Genomic DNA, 20,363 nt, shown 5'->3' on the forward strand with positions numbered 1-20,363 from the left:
GTCATGGGTTTGAGCCCCACATTGGACAAAGTACTCCTGCATTCCAGGCCATTGGACTATATGACCTCTGGGGTCTTTTCCATCTCTGCACTTTGATGATTCTTGGTGTCCCAACATGGAAAACAGCTTTGTCAGAGCACCAGATGTTTATCCCTTGTTCATACATTTCTCCAAAGTGAATTTGATAGCCAAGAATTATATCTGGCTATCATCAATCACCATGTTTAGTCTGCCATGTTTCTCGCTTAGAAGCCCACCATTACTAAGGAGATTGCTGGGCCCACTTTCAACGTCTCCTGCTGCTCAGGCTGATCACAGGCCAACACCCCTTCTTCTTTTTTTAATTAATGGAATAATTTGGTGAGCACATACAGAGACACACACAGTTGTTTCTGCAATTTGGTAGTGTTATTAGTCTCTAGAGGGTCACCATGTCTTCAAATCCCACAAACCTCCAGCAATAATCCGGAGGCAGAATTAAAGGGAATCAGACCTTGAAGTACAGCATGTGGGAGGCCACATAAACTTTATAAATGGCTATGTAATTGATTTGTATTTCAATAGGTATTGCTATTTTTTATTGATATAATATGGTGTATATTAGACTTTTGTAATTTATAATTAATTTTAAAAAATCTAACAAAGAAAAAGAGAGAATTAAAGCCAGAAACAGATTTGCTAACATGTATATTTTGACAAGATTTCCTCTGAGTCTTTTTGTCAACACATGCTACAACAGAATAATGTATGTGTAAAGGTATGGTTGAGTTTTTCCAAGGAAATAAGTCAATATTAAAAATGAATTATCATCTATGGAAACTTGGAGTCTAGAAAAAACAATATAAGACAGGTGCTGAACTTATATTTCCAAATATTCTACTGTACACACAGAGAAAAGCACAAAAGACAGCATAGGGCAGGTTTATTATTTCTTTAATTTTTCTTCCTTATTAGCTGTTCCCTATTGTTCAGCTCAGGCTTCAGTAACATTATATAACATTTGGGGGAAAATATGCAACCCAGCAACCCACCACTGGAGGCTAAGATGGAGAAGATCTCCACAGCTACCATATATTTTCCCTTGGTGCTCATGTAGGAAGGAATAAAGGACAGCCAAACACTGCAGAAGACCAACATGCTGAAGGTGATAAACTTGGCTTCGTTGAAACTGTCTGGTAACTTCCTGGCAAAGAAAGCCGCAATAAAACATACAGTGGCCATGCAGCTCATGTAGATGAGGACAGTGTAAAACATTGCCACAGACCCTTCATTACATTCTAGTATGATTTCTTCTGTCATTGAGTGCATGTCCACATCTGGGTATGGGGGATAGGTTGCCAGCCACACAGTACATATGCCCACTTGAACAATGGAGCAGGAAAGGAGAATGGAGTGGCCTAGTCCTTTCCCCACCCATTTCCTCATCCTGGACTCTGGTTTTGTAGCCATGAAGGCCAAAACTACTGTGAAGGTTTTTGCCAGGACACAAGAAACAGCTGTTGAGAAGATGATACCAAAAGCTGTTTGTCGGAGGAGACACGTGACCTTCTCTGGTTGGCCAATGAAGAGCAATGCACAAAGGAAGCAGAGCAGGAGAGAGATGAGGAGAGTGTAGGTGAGGTTTCGGTTGTTTGCAATGACAATGGGTGTGTCATGGTGTTTTATAAATGTTCCTAGAACCAGAGCTGTGATCAAGGAAAGGAAAAGAGAGCAACAGGCTAAACTCATGCCCAAAGGTTCTTCATATGACAAGAAGCTGATATCCTTGGGTAGACACGCATCCCGATTCTTGCTTGGATAGTCTTTGTCCGGGCATTTATAACAGTCATTCATATCTGGAAAAAAGTAAAGAAATTAGCTCATATCATGTCAGCTTACTGAAATGTTTCCTTTCAGTCTGAGAAGGAAAGAGCTCTGTTTAAATCAAAACACCTGTTTAGTACTGTCTGATGCTCTGCAATGTGGTATTGTTGGATTTAGTTGCTTCAGAGCTATGTAGTCATGTAAGTGCTACAGCCAGGGCCATTGACATCTCAATGTTTATACACAATAGCGTGATTGCAGCCTGTTTAAGTCAGAAGAAGTGGCAAGGCCCCCTCTAGATGAGCCACATACCATCCAACTACTCTCAATGCATGATAAAAAAAATTCCTTCCAGTAGAGACCAACTAAGTTTGTTATTGGTATGAACTTTCATGTGCATGCACACTTCTTCAGATACCAGTAGTGTGCATGCACACAAAAGTTCATACCAATAACAAACTTAGTTGTTCTCTAAGGTGCTACTGGAAGGAATTTTTTTATTTTTTATTCTGTTTCGACTACGGCCGAGCAACATGGCTACCTACCTGTAATCTCAATGCATGGTCATTCTTATTTGATTAGCATATTTAGACTATTTGAAATGCAATGATCTAAAAGAGGCAGGATCACACACACAGTAGATTATCTCTTCTGAAACGTAAACTCAGCCATCCTTACAACACCTTTCAATTATTTAAGATCTATTTAATCTCTTTATGTCTCCTTCCATCCTGGTCTGCAATCTTTCCCTTTGCACATGGGGTGCAGCCTGTGTATGTCAGAAGGAGTGGCAGTAGATTATCTCTTTTGAAAGTTAAACTCAACTGTCCTTGCAACACCTTTTAATTATTAGTGCTGCGTCTGGCTGTATTTAATCTATTTTTTTCTCCTACCCTCCTGGTCTGCAATCTTCCCCTCTGGACATGGGATGCAATCGTAGCAGCAAGGTGGCTGTCCCTCCTTCACTTTCTTGCTGGATCCTGGAAGACATCTCTCAGTACACACAGAAAGAGGCTGAGTCTATTCCAGAAATGAAAGAGCAGAATGCTGAACAGTTCCAAAAAAAGGGATTTTTGAGGAATGCAATCTTGGTGGATTCCAAAACAACCAAAATTCTGGACAAATACGTAAATTGCAATGAAGTTGCGTGTCAAGGTTCCAAGACACCCCCCCCCCCAATAATTCACAAATTTAAGTTTTAAGGTTTCGGCATTAATTTGGCCACAACTTTATTTAAATGCAACCAATGTGAGTGGTTGCTTATGCATTGGTTCCTACTATCTGTCCCCCGCCCTGGGACAGAACTGACATCCGCTAGCCAGCGAAGTCAGTAAGAGTAAACACCTATAGGGGTGAGATCAGGAGCTGGGTGCCAGGCCCTCGGCTCTCCCCCAAATGCTCCCAGGGGCTCTTGCATGGCCCTAGCCCCTTCTCGGGGGGGACGGACAAAAGCAAGATGAGCCCCTGAATTCCTTTAACGGAATACCCTTGCAGCAGCATTTTGCAGGGGCAGGCCCAGCCAATTCCTTACCCCTACACCAACCAATTTTAACCAATGCCTAACCACAACCTTACAAGTTCTGACAATTTGCTATGCAGTAGGCAAAAAACCAAATGGCACCAGCCAATCAGCCAAATGGACAAAATTCCTACCAGGCCCCTGCTCCAAAGCGGACGAGCCCATGACAGGCGTAGCAAGGTCAAATGTAAGAAGAGAAAAGGCCCTGAAAACAGGGCGGGCGGGCAGGAGATCCGTTGCACGCAGCAAATGTGAAACCTAAAAGTTGCGTGCAAGAATTTAAACAACTATGCCTGTCAATCATTAACTTGCAACATGCTCATCTCCCCAGCAACGTGATGAGCCCAATCCCAACTGTGGCCATCCAAACTAACCCGCCCAGCAACAAGGGAGTTGTCATGTTAACCCTTCAATACATATTTTGAGATAACTCTTTTTAAAAGACTGATGCATCCATTCCTAATGCTCAGTCACTTGCTCTTTACACCTTTCCTCTCTGCTCTCTCCTTCACTCTCTCAATCTTCACCACTTCTCCTGCTTCCACCTCTTCCACTTATGAACTTAGAAGAATAGTGGTCTCCTGCACCTGCTGCTGTCTGTTCTCATTTTCTTCCTCTGGTATTATTACACCTCCTTTTCCCAACCACCTCATTCCTCCACCTTTTAGCAAGAAAGGTGAAATATTGGGGCTTATCTATTAAAGCATCCTCTTTAACTCAGTTAAAAATCAGTATTCTGTAAATGTAAAAATATCCTAATTTTTTTGTTTATGTAAATATAGATTTCTATTTTTACTTAAAATTCACATTGCAGTCTTCCAGAGGAAAGGAAAACCCATTTAGTTACTTCAACTAACTACAGGTACTTGTGTGCAACTCTGATGTCAGATTGCTTCAAGGTCTAACAGATCATCCAATTCAAAGTTTCATGCTCTTTCACCACATACACCCTCTTGTGCAGGCAAAATATATGCAGAGGCTCTGATTGGCTGGAAAAAAACTCTGCACTCCTGTCTCTAGGCTCCCTTTCATAGTAAAACTGGTATTTGACCTAGATCAAAGCACCCATATTCAGATGAAGGCTCTCTGTTTGTGTGTCCCTAAGGTATATTTGCAATGTTAATCTTGTTTAACTGTATTTTATACTATAAGGGTTCTTCTGTTTTGTAACCTCCTTCATGAAATATTTGCCTTTACTTATTGAGTGGCTTCTAGCAGTAAGCTTTTGCCTCTTAATCTGGTACTTGGATGCTTTGGTCATATTCTACACAGTTACTTGTAGTTTAAAAGAAAGTGAGAAGACATGCAGGTGAATGATCACCTATGCAAGCTTGAATCTCTTTGGAATTATCTAACAATGTGGCCCTACCTGATTAAACCAACTGTGCCACGTTATGGCATCTTCATCAAGGATGAATGATTGGTCTGGAGGAGCCTCCGGATCTAGCCTCCCAACTCTCACTCTGTGCAAACTTTGGTTGGAGAATATAATCCAGTTGACAATATCCAAGCTAGATGCTGCCTCTCCATCCTGGTTGATGAAGACCACATCTCCCGCAGTATTGTTAAAAGAGATACTTCTCAGAAAGTGATGGAGCTAGATTGAATAAAGAGAAGGCAATTATTTGGAATGGCTGCAGTTCTAATACAGAACTGAGGTATCTTTTTCCTGTGGGCAGGACTTACAGCAAGTGGTGGGTGGTAATACAGTCAACTGTGAGTGAAATCGGGTCCAAGGATGGACAGACCACGAATGGTCTCTCTCCCCCTCTTATAGAGCCATTTCTCTCTCCCCCTCTCTCTCTTTTAATCTCCCACAGCTATCCCAGGAGACACAACATTGGTTTGCGACCACCTGCTCTGAGGGAGCATTTGGTGAATATGGGATAGAGGGAATGCTGAACATCCCTCTGGACTATGACCACTGCTTCTTATCTGTGAATGCAGTAACATATCAGTGGTCTCCAAACCTCTCTCATAGAAGTGCTTTTTCTTGTCTGAGATGAATGAGCAAGCTGACAACATTTTGGAAACCCATACTTTGTGAGGGAATAACAGGTCTCTTCCAGGTGAGGATGTTCAGCCTTTACCTGCCAAAACTGTTGGTTCTGATTCTTCCTTCTCCCTCCATACGCAATTTCGCTGTGCCTGAGTCTGGATGTGGACATGGCATGTAAAGCATGGGCCATGGTGTAGACAGCACTGTGGATGCTGTAACTGTGGCCTGTCATGCTCATTTCAAAAAATGTTCCTGGAAGGTTCTCCAGCTTCTCTTCTCCTGTGCAAATACTCCCCTCCACCTTGTCTGAAGTGGTATCTGGGAATACACATCCAAAGGCCTGTTGCCAGAAGTCCCTGATAAAACCGTCCCCATCTGTGCCAGAAGGGTTTCTGTGCACAACATACGGATGAAATCTTGGTGGGTTAATGAAATGAATTTCAAAGGCTATAGTACCATTGAATACTCTTGAATCCCAGTTCCTTTGAAAGACAAATGAAGCAAATTCAATCTGGGCTGTTGTGATCCATACTTTACTTTCTACATTATTTGTCATGTCCTCATGTTCTGATAGGTATGAAAGCCATCTAAAAGTTGCCAAGGAATAAGATTCTCCATTTGCCACTATTACATTAGCTTTGCTGCTAAGAATTTTATGGTTTATGATTGCCCCCTGTTGTAGCATGTCATAAATTTCAGAAATAAAACTATAATCGGGGATTCTTTCTAGGAATGCAAAGCAGACACCACTCTTGGTAAACATTGGGGAAATGGTTTGCACAAATCTTTCTCCATTGTCATTGTCCATTGCAATGACTCCAATCCATGTCCACCTGAAATGCAGAAGCAAAGAGAGAATTCCCTCATATTGAAGGGCTTCTGAGGGTGCCATCTGGTAGAAGGGAAGCCCTGGGCTTTTATCATTCATCACTGGAGCAGAGCCATAAATGAGCTAAAGGAGCAATGGAGGAAGAGAAGAGACAAAGTAGAGTTCTTTCAAAGTATTCTTATACATTATGTGGTGAACCCTTTTGGTCAAGTATGCCCTTTGCCAATCTTTCACAGATTGTGTGCCTGTCTCTCAGTTTTACAAAAGACACACATGCAGAAGTGTTGAAAACTGGGACCATCACATTTCTTATTTCTTCTTCATGATGCACATACACCATCATACAGCAAAACTGTGCTGCCTCTTCTAAGACTTTATTTATGCATATATATTTTACTTGTGAATCAGCTGTTCACTGCTGTTACTGTTCTCCTGCAGAGCTGTATTGTATCTGCAATTTGCCATACCTCCACAGTGAATTTAATTCAGTTTGGTGAAATAAAGAGGAATAGTGATTGTACTGGAACCTACCTGTCAGTTTTTTTTTAGCTGAAAGCAATCCACACCACTTCCCCAGCAGCTTTTTTTAGATGCCCTGATCACTAATTTTAGTACTGTCGCCTACCTGTCAGCTTTTATCCTGAAAGCAATTTTCCACTTTCCCCAGCAACTCTATTCAGATCCCCTCCGCACTAAGCAGAAATTGCTGCATAACAAAAAACAGCTGGTGAGGGAGAAGCCCCCTCTCCCATCACTGACCTTTGGTATATAAGTGATTTAAATGTGTGTGTAAGACAGGGAAGAGTTACCTACTTTTTCAGGTATTGCAACCTTCCCCTTTATTCAGGTTTATTTGTTTCCTTATATTACAATTATGTACCACCTTTATTTCCCAAGGGTCTCAAGGTGGTGTACATGGTTTTCCTTCCAATTTCACCTTCACCCTGAACTGATGCCGAGGAACCTGCCTCCTTCTCTATGCAAACCAATAGAGGTATAATACATAGGGGTCCTACCTGCGGAATCTTATAGATATCCAAAATAGTTGCCACATAAAAGGAGATTTCAGAATCCAGGCCCCCAATGACCCCAGTCAGATTATTTTCAACATCACATATATAGTTAGGGACAAATTTCTTCACCATGGATAAAAGCAGCAGTGTGGCAAAATATGTGCTCCTTGCATTGTTATAGCTGTCATATAAGTGAAAGCCCAAGGTGATATTTGGTAGGATGTGAGGGTCTTTGTTGATCTCCTTGACTGCAAATGCCAAGGCCATGGTGTGCTGGTAAACCTTAGGCACCACCCTAGAATGAGAGTTGCAAACTGTATGAGCAGGAACTTCAACAGATGTATCCTTTTACAAACCAACACAGTAGTTAATCATATTGAGTGTAGTGGGGTTAACTCTCAGTGCGTTCTGCTATTGAATCACTCTTATAAATACAAGGTTCTTTCTGATGTTTAGTTGAAATATCCTGTCTTGTAAGTTTAAGAAGCTAATTTGTGTCCTAACAAGAGAAAAAAAGTGTGTTCCATCTTCCTGGTGACAGCCCTTGAGATATTTGAAAGTGGCTATTCCTCCCCTCAGTCTCATCATAGCTAAACATACCAAACTCCCTATACCATTCCTCATAAGACTTGGTTTCCAGACCATCTTTGTTGCCCTCCTCTGCACATGTTCCAGCTTGATAATATCCTTCTTAAATTGTAGTGATCAGTACTGGACACAGGACTCCATGTAACCATAGCAGAATAGAGCAGTACTATTACTTCCTCTGATCAGGACACTATACTTCTGTTGATGCAGATCCCTTGAACCTTTCCACATGTACTACTAGCAAGCCACGTGTTCCTCATCTTAGATTTGTGCATTTGTTCCTACTGAAATTCATGCTGTTACTATTGTCTCATTTCCCCAATCTTTTAAGGTTAATAGTATCTAGAGCATGGGTTGCTAATGTGGGGCCTATGGGATGTCTTGCTGTTCACGTCTGAGGTGTTTTCCTGACACTTACAGTCTCTGGCCTCTCCCTTCAGTGATCTCTTTTTCATTAGGCAGTGATGGTCAATATAATTCACTGAATTCTATACCTCATAATAAGTACCTTTCAGTCCTGAAAGAAACCTTAGCCTAGATCAGAAAACGAAACATTCAGCTTCAGAACAGTTTTTTAACAAGACGTTCCTATGGATTTTTCCTATGGTTTTTTCACAAGACATTCCTATGGATTTTTCCATCAACATATGTCCCACTGAAATCAAATGTGGTTATCCCTAGGTAAATGTGTAGAGGTTTGCAGCCTTAGTCATTTTTCTCAGACTGCAACTCTTGGTTTGGTCATTCCTCTGCTGTAATAGATGAGTGACTTAGTTCTTACACAAGCTCTCCAGGCAGCGCTGGTGGGGGTTCCTCAGTGAATGTTGCTGGAGAGGAGATGAAGCCACCATGGGAAACAATGCCACCAATGAGGAACTCTCCTGGCTGATGATACGTGTGAAGTGGACTGTGTGGACCTTGGAGCCTGCATTTTGCTAGGTGAGCCTGACATACATTGTAAGAAATAAGTTCCAGCAGCAAGAACATTAAAAGCACCATTCTCAATTCAAAGGCAACTGTCTGTTCTACACGGAACCCGTGATTCCTCTGGCAATATTATAATTAGCTTCTCCAAGATAAAAACTGTCTCATTTGAATGGTAGTTAAGTTTCCTGAGTTGATGCAATCTGGGAGTATGTAAGATCAGACTTGTGGATCCCAGACCCTATTTAAATTATTCTGGTTAATCCTTTGTGTTCCTTTTCAAGTGGCCACTGAAAGTCCACAGGTATTTTTGAGGAACAGCAGATTTAATTATAGTCCTGTTAATAACCAAGTTGGAATATAATTATTAATTCAATGTTTGTGAACCCCTGTGGAATTGAAGCGGAGAATGTCTTTGTCACATATCCAAAACTGTTGTGTTTGGTTGCAATTCAATAGATAAAAAGGGTGTATTGGTGAAATTAGAAGTTAGGAATTCATAATAGAAGACCTGGTAAACAATGGAGACCCCAAAATGTAGTATGGTGTTGTGAGCATCTTGGAAATTGGCTGAGTGGACCTGGATTCACATCAACCATGTGGCATGAGAACAATGGCTGGTCACCACTTTACCAGCGGGTGACTGTTGCGTTCCCTCACTCTCAGCCTCCATCCCCAATGGCCTGGGCACACACATTTGCTGGTCTTTGGAGGGAAATTCTCCTTGGCCAATGGATGCCAAAGAGGATGGGTCTTTTCCACCAAAAAGGGAACTTAAAAGGGGCCAATCAGTGGTGCCACTTAGAGGGTCGCCATTGGCCGCTGCCTTATCTAGTGTGGCAGTGAGGCTTAAAAGGGTGGCTGCAGGGCACTCTTGCAGCCCTGTTGGGTGAAGAGTGACACCCTCCCACACTCCCTTCATACTTTCATTCACAATTCAGGTCCATTAATGATCATGCTTGTAAAATGTATTTTCCTTTTCAGGTCATGATCTAACATTGCTTTTCTCCTTAAGCGTCATTCTGTTTAACCAATTCATTTTTCTTCTGCCCGCTAACCTTGCTATGGTTGCTAACGGTTGCTGTATTTGGAGCTGGGAAGGAATTTGCCTGTAGAAAAATTGGCTGGCCTGGAGGTTTGACCTTCCTAATAGCAAAACGTCAAAACCTTCGGTGGTTAAGCCATTGGGTAGAATCGCAGTCTTCAAGCACTGGGAGAAATAGCGCCTCACTCAGTACTGAACCAGTGATGTATTTTGGGTATCCCATTAGCTCTACCTTCACCCAAAATTGGCTTGAGTCCTGGCTGGTTGGTCACCCTAGGTTGAAGGTGATGGAGCTGTGCAAAGCCCTCATATTTGTCCCACTTTCTGCCCCCATTACCCAAATGACTTGACCTTTCGCTGGTGCCTATAGCTCTGTACAGCCTGGGACCCAGAAACCTGAAATATTGTCTAATGTTGTTTTAAACTGTTTTAATAAGGTGAAGGATGGATGATTAATAAATAAATATCCCTCCTGTGACCAACTGGCAACTGCAGATTCAGGGAACCTGTGGCTGTTTAGACAGAACACTCTTCCTGAATATGGATATGCAATTGTTTTTTGAATAAAGGGAACATGTTATCATAGCATAACACAAACATCAATTCTAAAAATGCAATCTGTGCACAGCAATCAAAGTTTAATTTATATTTTTGTGTTATTTCATATATTAAAAAAGGAGATGATTTGTCCCCCTTCCTCCGCCCCCAACTGAAAACAGGAATTGAATCCCGATGGGTGCTGTTCCCATAGGGGCATCCTGAAACCAGCAGGAACTGTTGAGATTCCTTTCCACCTTAAGCTGTAGACATGGGACTTTTACATGTGTCATGTGTCTGCCACACACCAGCACACAGATTGCTGGGCACTTCCGCTATTGTTTTTCTCACTGTCTCTTTGTCAGTCCTGAATTATGCTTAATAAACTACTTGTAAATATGCATCTACATGGCCTCCTAGTGCCTCTTTTGTTGTACTACAAGAACTGCTAGACTGTGTTAAGGCTTTTGAAGTCTGAACCATTTCTACGTTGATTCAGAGGTCAGTGTTCGCCCGGCAGTTCGGCTGGGGAGGGCCGGTACAGCTGGAGGCTAGCCAGCTGCCCTCCCGATGTCCTCTGAATGTCAACAGGATCAAACCCTCCCCTAACCAACTACTTAGCAGAGGTTTCTGCAAGGAACATGGTGGTTAAATAGACCCTAGCAGACTTATCACTCATCCTCTGAAAACTCTGGATCACTCCCCATAGCCAGTGGTGGAGCTTCATGCTGGCGCGCGTTCTGGGGTGAGGTGCACTGCCCGCAGGGGTGTGGTGTGCGTTCTGGGGGCATGGGGTGCCACCCGCAGGGGCATGGGGTGCATTCTGGGGCACGGCGCACATTCTGGGGGCGTGGCGCGCTGCCCGCAGGGGCGTGACATGCGTTCTGGTGGTGGGGTGCGCTGCCCGCAGGGGCGTGACATGCATTCTGGGGGCGGGGCACGCAGTGTGGGGGCAGGGGCAGCCGAGATGGAACCCTACCGGGATCCCGCTGCCCGGGGTGCCCTGCCCCCTACGCCCCACCCTTCCTACGCCAGTGCCCATAGCCCACCCCAAAATGGGACAATCTGTGCTTGTCTTCATTTGACTTGGCCCATGCTTTGGATGACCCAGTTTGGATTGGCCTTCAGCCAAATTCAAGACACAGCCTGTAAGATAGCCCTCATCTTCCCTTACCCAATCCTAGCAGTCATAAGAAGGGTGCTGCTCCATGAGATCAAAGGCCCATCTAGCTCAGAAAATCGCTGAGAAAATGAGAGTGCTGCTGAAGACAGTGGCCATGTAGAGGAGGAGAAGGAAGACAAAGAAGAAGAGTTGGATTGCCCATGTTTCAGAGAGGTCAAGCACGACAAACTCAGTCACCTATTGTCTGGTTTTGCACCCAGCATTCCTTTTTTGCATATTACTGTGAATATTGGAAAGGGAGAAAGGAGACAGTATTGAGATGCTTCCATCACAGTCTTTGGTTAAATCAGCAAAAAGTGCATCTTTGTGCTATCTGCCATTATTCTTGACTGGGTACCAAGACTCCAGTCCCAGTGGATCATACATTGTTCATAGAAACAGCTGAAGGTTACTTATAGTGGGGAAACCATTGTTCCAACTAGCTCACTAATGTTTGCAGTGGAGACGGGGAATTTGTTATTGGGCTCCAAAATCAATTACCTTTAGTCATTGACCATTCTGCTTGGGTTGATGGGAGCAGACAAAATAACTGAAAGTCTTGTTCCCTGTCCTACACACCCACCCACACCCCCTGCCTTTCATTGAGTGAGACCAGCAGTCTATTTTGCTCAGTGCAATAAGAGCCAACTCCTGGGGCTGTGAGGGCTTCAGCCACCACAACAAAATATTTGAGGGAGCCAGGTCCCATACAAAGTTGATAGGCATTGTCATTCAAATGGTTTGTGTGCACTGCCTCATGCGATTGATTATGCAGGGCATGGCTTACCAGGGCACCCACAATATTTTATCCAAGTTGGCAGTCCTGCTCAATACAGTCTACACCTACCGATAGTGGCTTTCCCGTGTCTTAGAGACAATAAATTCACAAACTTACCTGGAGATGCCAAGGATCGAACCGGGCACCAACTGAATGTAAACCAAATGCTCTGAACCTCCTCTCCATTTTATCAACTCAACTAAGATATACTGCCCTTCTGTCCAAACTTTTGCACACACCCTAAGCAACCCAAAAACCAACTATGAAATTGGATGTCCAACAAATGTCTGAATGATCATAGGATTCCTATCCTTGAATTAGGTGTGGGTTGCTATTTTTTGGAAGAGAGGAAGCTGCTTTGTATTGAATCAGTGTTGGAGTGACAAGGGAATCAAATATGCCACAAAAAGAGGGCAAACAATCCAAGGTACAGTTTGCTAAAATTTATCAGTCTACATGTCAAAGAATCCACTAGTTTTAGGGACTAGGTAAGAAAGAAATAGCTTCTAAATGAGGACCATATTGACTGAGACTTGAAATCATACTCCCTCATGTTTTGAATAAAAGAAGTGAATTGAATTTTTAAAAAACATCTCTACTCAAACAATAAGACATCAAGTACAAATGGGGCATAACTTTTAAGCTAATTATTGGAATGGAGAATGGAATGCTATAAAATCTATTCAGAATGCTTATGGTTTCAAAGAGGCTAGACATTAGCATTCACAGGGGAAACATGAGAAGGCACTCTGGACCAGGTCTTGTAACTTTAATGGAGCAAAAAAAGATGTATGTCAAATCAATATTTGAAGAATCCTGGAAATAAGGTAGCAGAAAGTAGACAAAGAAGATAAATAGATGCAGGTTCAAAAAGGAGTTGCATTGCAAAAGTTAAACACAAAAACCTAAACCGAGATAGAACCAACTAACTAAAGAACTAACTAACTAACTAACTGATTTGAGTTTCAGGCATGAAGGAATTTCTCAACAGATTTTGCATTTTTCTTGCCCCTCTTCTTCTTTTCTATGAAAAAATATTTTTCTTTTGAGTTATTTTCTTTATTTTGAGTCATACACCCTGCACTTTATCTAAGTAAGACATATTTTTATCATCGAATCATAGAGTTGGAAGAGACCACAAGGGCCATCCAGTCCAACCCCTGCCAAGCAGGAGACACCATCAAAGCATTCCTCACAGAGGACTGTCAAGCCTCTGTTTAAAGACCTCCAAAGAAGGAGACTCCTTCTTTGAGAATTAAGGCCAGATACAGATTTGCTTACATGTATTTTTTTTACAAGAATTGTTGAGTCTTCTGGTCAACACATGCTGTTAGAGAATAATGTGTGTATAAATGTATGATTGTTTTTTCAAAGAAAATAAGTCAATTTTAGAAATGAATTCTCAACCATGGAAATTTGGAGTCTAGAAAAAAATTATATAAGGCAGCAGCTCAACTTATATTTCCAAATATTCTACAGTACACACACAAAGAAGCCTAAAATACACCAAAGGACACTCAATGGATAAAACTCAATGGGGGAACATAACATGCCCCAAACAGCAGATTACCTAGACATTATCTGGCTTTGTCAAGATTGCAATTTGGGTAAAATACACATTTCTTCTATGGAGCTTTTTCTTTCTTCTTCATGATGCACATACCCCATGGGGTGTGGTAAAGAAGAATAATTATTGTACTGGCACCTTCCTGTCAGATTTCTATTTTTATTTTTTTTGCTGTAAGCGATTCCTCCTCTTCTCCAGCAGCTTATTTGACATGCCCTACTCACTGATTTTTGTGCTGGTACCTACATGTCAGCTTTTATCTTTTCCACAGCAACTCAGTCCAGATACCCTCCTCACTAAGCAGAAAATGATGCATAACTAAAAACAGCCAGTGAGATAGATAGATGTTTATTCGGCATTTGCGCCCATCTTACAATACAAAACAGAACAAACAAACGAGAATCAAATAAAACAACGACACCGTACAAGCCACAAATAAGATAACACAACTCACAAGGACCAATATTAACATTTCCGTAAAAGCATATCTCAGAGAAATTTTAAAATTAAAATTTAAGCATCAAACTAAAACCAATGTCTAATTCTATTTTTGAAAAACATATCTAACTATCAGTGATCGGCTGACATCCCATTTTGTCTCTTGTGCGAGATGACGGCTGTTAGGAATCTAGCAACCTGTAGAGTTATGTAAGGGTCCACATCTTGTAGAACCCAAGCAAGACGTAGGTCAACTGGCTTATCAGCAATGGACTGAATTAGAGCCAGTGTGGTGTAGTGGTTAAGAGCGACAGACTCGTTATCTGGGGAACCGGGTTCGCGTCTCCACTCCTCCACATGCAGCTGCTGGGTGACCTTGGGCTAGTCACACTTCTCTGAAGTCTCTCAGCCCCACTCACCTCACAGAGTGTTTGTTGTGGGGGAGGAAGGGAAAGGAGAATGTTAGCCGCTTTGAGACTCCTTCGGGTAGTGAAAAGCGGGATATCAAATCCAAACTCTTCTTCTTCTTCTTCTTATCAGATTTAATATACTGGCACGGATCAAACTGTACATAGGGCAATTGAACATTACATGCTGTAGAGATTCAGTTGATTTATTTTCACAGGCACACATGGGGGAAACTTGGCCTTTAGTAAATCTGTGACTCAGCACGTTTGATGGGAAAACATTAAACCTAGCTTTAATGAAGGCGTATCGATGTGAAGCAACCGTGGGTGATATTAGATAAGACGGAACTCGGTAAATACGGGTAATGCCAATATTTAACGGCGAACAAACTCCCCCACCAGTTAAGAGATTTTGATATAGCTCCACATCTTCCAGACTTTGATTTATGCACCTTTTTGCCACCGTAAGATCCAGTCTGAGTAATTCAGAAAGAGAAATCTCATAAGCCAGCAATTTGGCATGGACTTTTCCAGTCCACAAATTTGTGAAATCATCCTGCCACATGCATTGAATAAGATAGAGGTTCGGGAGTTTATGCCAAAGGGTTAGCCAATAAATCAAAACTCGCCTCCACAAAACTGACTCAACTGAGGGGATCTTCATTTCTAAGTGATTGGCTGCATTACTTACGCATGATGGTAGTTTTTAGAGTCGGCGTAAGAATTGGCTTTGGACCGACTCTAAAATTCCTAAATATTTGAATTTATACACGTGTTCAATTTTCGTTCCCTCCAGTTTCCACGGATAGAGTTTCTGACTCCTTGAAAATATCAATACTTTAGACTTGGAATGGCTAATGGACAGGTGATTTAAATGGCAGAAGGTCACAAGAATCTTTACTGCCCTCCTTAAACCCACTCTAGAGTAGGAGAGGAGCACCGCATCGTCTGCATAAAGAAGTAATGGACAGCGATAATCTGCTATATGCAGAGCGTGAATAAATTTGTGTGAGTCGGCTAGAGGGTTCCTCATAATGAGAAAGAACCCACTCTCCCATCAGTGGCCTTTGGGATATCAGTGTTCTAGATGTGTGTGTAAGACAGAGGAGAGTTACATATTTTTCTGGTATTCCAAAGATCTCAAGGTGGTGTACACAGTTCCAATTTCATCTTCACCCTGAACTGTTGATACACCCTGAAGGAATGCTGAGGAATCTGTTTCTTCCTCTATGCAAGCTAATAGAGGTATTGTACATAGGTGTCCTACCTGTGGAATCTTATAGACATCCAAAATAGTGGCCACATAAAAGGAAATTTCAGAATCAAGTCCCCCAATGACCCCAGTCAAATTATTTTTGACATCACATATATAGTTAGGGACAAATTTCTCCACATTGGATAAAAGTAGCAGTGTTGCAAGATATGTGCTCCTTGCATTGATATAGCTGTCAAATAACTGAAAGCCCAGGGTGATGTTGGGTAGGATGTGAGGGTCTTCGTTGACCTCCTTCACTGCAAATGCCAAGGCCACAATGTGCTGGTAAAGCTTAGGCACCACCCTAGAATGAGAGTTGCAAACGGTATCAGCAGGAACTTCAACAAATGTATCCTTTAATATATCAAGATAGCAGTTAATTATATTGTTTTCATTTGGGTTAATTCTCGGTCCATTCTACTATTCAACAGCTCTTATCAATGGAAAATTCTTCCTGATGTTTAGTAGCAATCTCCTTTCTTGTAACTTGAATACACTGATTTGGAGCAAGAGAAAACACTCTTGTTCCATTTTCCTGGTGACAGCCATTGAGATATTGGAAAACAGCTATCATACCTCCCATCAGAGCTCATCTTTGTGCTCTCTGTTCCACCAGCTGGTCAGGTCTTCTTCTCCTTGGGCTGGGAAAAGGAATGCTTCCCAGAGAGAGTGAATCTGTTAGCTCTCCCTCTCCCAGCGCTTCTTCTCCTAGCTGTTGCCCATCCAGTATTTCCCAGAAAATTTCTTCAAACTATGTACCTCTGCAAACCACTGTTCCAAATCTATGCTTTACTCCTTCTCCTGGGAATGTTCAGGATCCTGATCTGGAGCGGGGTGTGTGTGTGTGCCCCTACCATTCCTTCTCAGTGCAGCCCTCCTCAGCATGGTCCCTGACATCAGTGGAGTTAACTCTCAGTCCACTCTACTTTTGGACAGTTCTTATCAATAGAAAGTTACTCCTGGTTTTTAGTTGAAATCTCCTTTCTTGCAACTTGAATACACTGATTTGTGTCCTAACCTCTGGAACAAGGAAAAAAAAAACCAACCTTGTTCCATCTCCCTGGTGACAGCTCTTGATATATTTGAAAATGGCTATCATTCCTCCCCTTAGTCTCATCATAGCTAAACATACCAAACTCCCTTAACTGTTTCTCATAACACTAGGTTTCCAGATCATCTTTGTTGTTCTCCCCTTTACCTGTTCCAGCTTGCCAATATGCTTCTTAAATTGTGGTGATCAGAACTGGACACAGCTTTCCTAGCGACTAAGGCAGAATACAGCAGTACTATTACTTCCTTTGATCAGGACACTATACTTCTGTATAGTGTACTACTGGCAAGCCAAGTGTTCCTCATCTTAGATTTGTGCATTTGTCCCTACTGGAATTCATGTTACTTTTGTCGTAATTTTCAAATATTTTAAGTTTAATAGTATTTAGAGCAGGAGTTTCTAATGTGGGGCTCATGGGACGTCTTGCCTTACACGTCTGAGGTCTTTTTTTTTTACACTTAGAAAGCTTCTGGTCTCTCTAGGTTCTCCCTGCAATGACCTCGTTTTCATGAGGCAGTGATGGTGGTTGGAATTCACTGAATTCTATACTTCATAATAAGTACCTTTTCGTGCTGAAACAAACCTTAGCCTAAGATCAGAAAATCAAACCATAAGGACATTCAGCTTCAGAACAGGTTTTTAAAAATTCATTCTTACTAACACTCTAGTTCAGATAAGGTCTATCAAAATTAGATGTTCAAAAGGTCTCTCCCAGACACACAAACATGCATACATTTCAATAAATTTATATCTATTTTCCTATCAAGAAATGGGAGGTTCTACAGTATTCTCTTAATTCACAAGAGAGTCCTGTGATTTTTTTTTTGCACCAGCTTAAGTCCCATTCAAATCTAAAGTGGCATTCCCCAGTTAAATGAGTAGAGGTTTGGAGCCTCATTCATTATTCTGAGGCTGTAACTCTTGGTTTGAACACTCCTCTGCTGTAATAGATGAGTGGCTTAGTTCTTACACAAGCTCTTCAGGCAGTGCAGATGGGGGTTCCTCAGTGAATGTTGCCGGAGAGGAGATGAAGCTACCATGGAAAACAATGCCACCAATGAGGAACTCCCCTGGCTGATGATACGTGTGAAGTGGACGGTGTGGACCTTGGAGCCTGCATTTTGCTAGGTAAGCCTCACATACATTGTAAGAAATCAGTTCCAGCAGCAAGAACACTAAAACCACCATTCTCAATACAAAGGCAACTGTCTGTTCTACATGGAAACCGTGATTCCTCTGGCAATATTATAATTAGCTTCTCCAAGATAAAAACTGTCTCATTTGAATGGTAGTTAAGTTTCCCGAGACGATGCAATCTGGGAGTATGTGAGATCAGACTTGTGAATCCCAGATGCTATTTAAATTATTCTTGTCTTGTTAATCTTAGTGTCCTTTGCATTACTTTTCCAAGTGGCAATTGAAAGATAATAGGAATTTTTGAGGTGCAGCAGATTTAATTATAGCCCTGTTAATAACCAAGCTGGAATTTAATTAATTATTCAATGCTTGTGAACCCCTGTGGAATTGAAGAGGAAAATGTGCTTGTCACATATTCAAAACTGTTGTGTTTAATTCCCTTTCAGTAGATAATAAGGAGCCAATTATGTATTGGTGAAGTTAGAAGTTCATAATAGAAGACCTTGTAAAAAAATGGAGACTCCAAAATGTAGTGCGGTGTTGTCAGCATCTTGAAATTTGGCTGAGTGGACCTGGATTCACATCAAGCACGTGGCATGAGAACAATGGCTGCTCACCATGTTTCCAGGGGGGGGGACAGTTGCGTACCCTCACTCTCAGCCTCCATCCCCGATGGCCTGGGCACACACATTTGCTGGCCTTTGGAGAGGAATTCTCCTTGGTCGGTGGATCTCCAAGGGGAGGGGTCTTTCCAACCCAAAAGGCACTATAAATGGGCAGCTTAGTGGTGCCTCCTGGAGAGCAGGGCCTTGCTGGCTGCGGCCATTGGCTGCTGTCTTGTCTGGCCTGTCAGTGAGGCTTAAAAGGGCAGCTACAGGGACCTCTCTCAACACGGCTGGGTGAAGAGCGACACCCTCCCACTCTCCCTTATTATTTCCATTCACAATTCAGGTCAATTAATTACCATGCTTGTAAACTGACCTTTTCAGGTCATGACCTAACATTGCTTTCCTCCTTAAGTATCATTCTCTTTAAGCACTTCATATTTCTTGTGCCTGCTGACCTTGCTATGATTGCTAACAGTTGCTGTATTCAGAGCCGGGAAGGAATTTGCCTGTAGACAAATTTCCTGGCCTGCAGGTTTTGCCTTCCTATAGGAAAACGTCAAAACTTTTGGTGGTTAAGCCATTGAGTAATCCTAGTCTTTAAGGGTTGGGTGAAATAGGGCATAACCCAGTACCGAAACAGTGGTGTATTCCGGGTACCCAGTTAGTTCCACCTGTACCCAAAATTGGTTTGTGTCCGGGCTAGTTTTCTTGGTCACCCCAGGTTGAAGGTGATGGAACTGTGCAAAGCCCTCATATTTGTGCCACTTTCTACCTCTGTTACCAAAATGACTTGACCAGCCACTTGTGCCTAAAACTCTGTACAGACTAGGTCCCAGAAACCTGAAAGATTGCCTGTGTGGACCTGGATTCACACCAGCCATGTGGTGTGTCTGCAGTGGCTACTCACTGCTGTACTGGGAGATTACAATTTTGTCCCCTTGATCTCAGCCTCATTCCCTGATGCCTCTGCGACTCTGAAGAGGTTGAGTTGGTGCCCCAGGCCCTCCTGTATGACTCCTTTTATAAAGCCTGGTGTAAAATCTCTCCTTATTCTGTCAGCCTATGTCAGCTGGCACCATAGGGAGAAAGAGGATTGTTGAAATCTCTCAGACCCCACAGTTCATCCACACCCAGGTGAGGGTGGTCAGGATTCTTAAAGTTGCTGACTTTCAAGCTTTTTGGTGAATTCTAATTCAGTGTCCAAATGCATTCAGCGATGCTGATGTCTCTGGCTTCTTCTGCAAACTCCAGCATTTTATGTTTAAAATCTGTATTCTGCTTCACTTCCACTAGGGCAGGGGTTGGGAAGTGTGGCACTCCAGATGTTGATGGATTCCAAAACCCACCAAACCCAGCCAGTATGGAAAATGGTGAGCAATGATGATGGCAGTAGTCTAGCAATATCTGGAGGGCTATAGGCTTCCCATCCCAGCTCTAGGGGAATTAAAAGCAGATAACAACAAAAGAAAGAATGTGTGTTACTGTGTTTTTATATATGCTATAAGCCACCCAGAGTGGCTGGGAAAACCCAGCCAGACGGGTGGCTTATAAATAATAAAATTATTACTATCATTATCATTATTATTAGTCCTACTTCCTTCCATTCCTGTCTCCACTTGAATACCTGGACTTTCTGCAAGGAGGGGGCATAATCTTACGGACACTCATTAACAAGCATAGTTAGCTTGCTTTATATTAATACA

The 20,363-nt window shown here is 42.3% G+C and overlaps 1 protein-coding gene across 1 annotated transcript; it reads right to left on the reverse strand.

The window, feature by feature from the left end:
• Positions 1-931: 931 nt before the first annotated feature.
• Positions 932-18,103, reverse strand: LOC117057441 (vomeronasal type-2 receptor 26-like). The gene is made up of 8 exons (XM_033168285.1): positions 17,886-18,103; positions 15,877-16,168; positions 8,533-8,696; positions 7,167-7,458; positions 5,413-6,273; positions 4,692-4,919; positions 2,697-2,823; positions 932-1,835 (listed from the first exon to the last, which is right to left on the reverse strand). The coding sequence occupies exons 1-8, from the start codon at positions 18,101-18,103 to the stop codon at positions 934-936; spliced, it is 3,084 nt and encodes a 1,027-aa protein (XP_033024176.1). The 3' UTR covers positions 932-933.
• Between the last annotated feature and the right edge of the window lie 2,260 nt (positions 18,104-20,363).

This window comes from Lacerta agilis, chromosome 14 (genome assembly GCF_009819535.1).
Source record: "Lacerta agilis isolate rLacAgi1 chromosome 14, rLacAgi1.pri, whole genome shotgun sequence".
NCBI lineage: Eukaryota > Metazoa > Chordata > Lepidosauria > Squamata > Lacertidae > Lacerta > Lacerta agilis.

Coding starts and splice junctions, on each gene's coding strand:
- LOC117057441 (XM_033168285.1), bottom strand. CDS start 18,103: ATGGTGGTTTTAGTGTTCTTGCTGCTGGAACTGATTTCTTACAATGTA. Junction 16,169..17,885: donor GCACTGCCTGAAGAGCTTGT/GTAAGAACTAAG, acceptor CTCTCATTCTAG/GGTGGTGCCTAAGCTTTACC. Junction 6,274..7,166: donor ATATCTATAAGATTCCGCAG/GTAGGACCCCTA, acceptor TTGCTCCTTTAG/CTCATTTATGGCTCTGCTCC.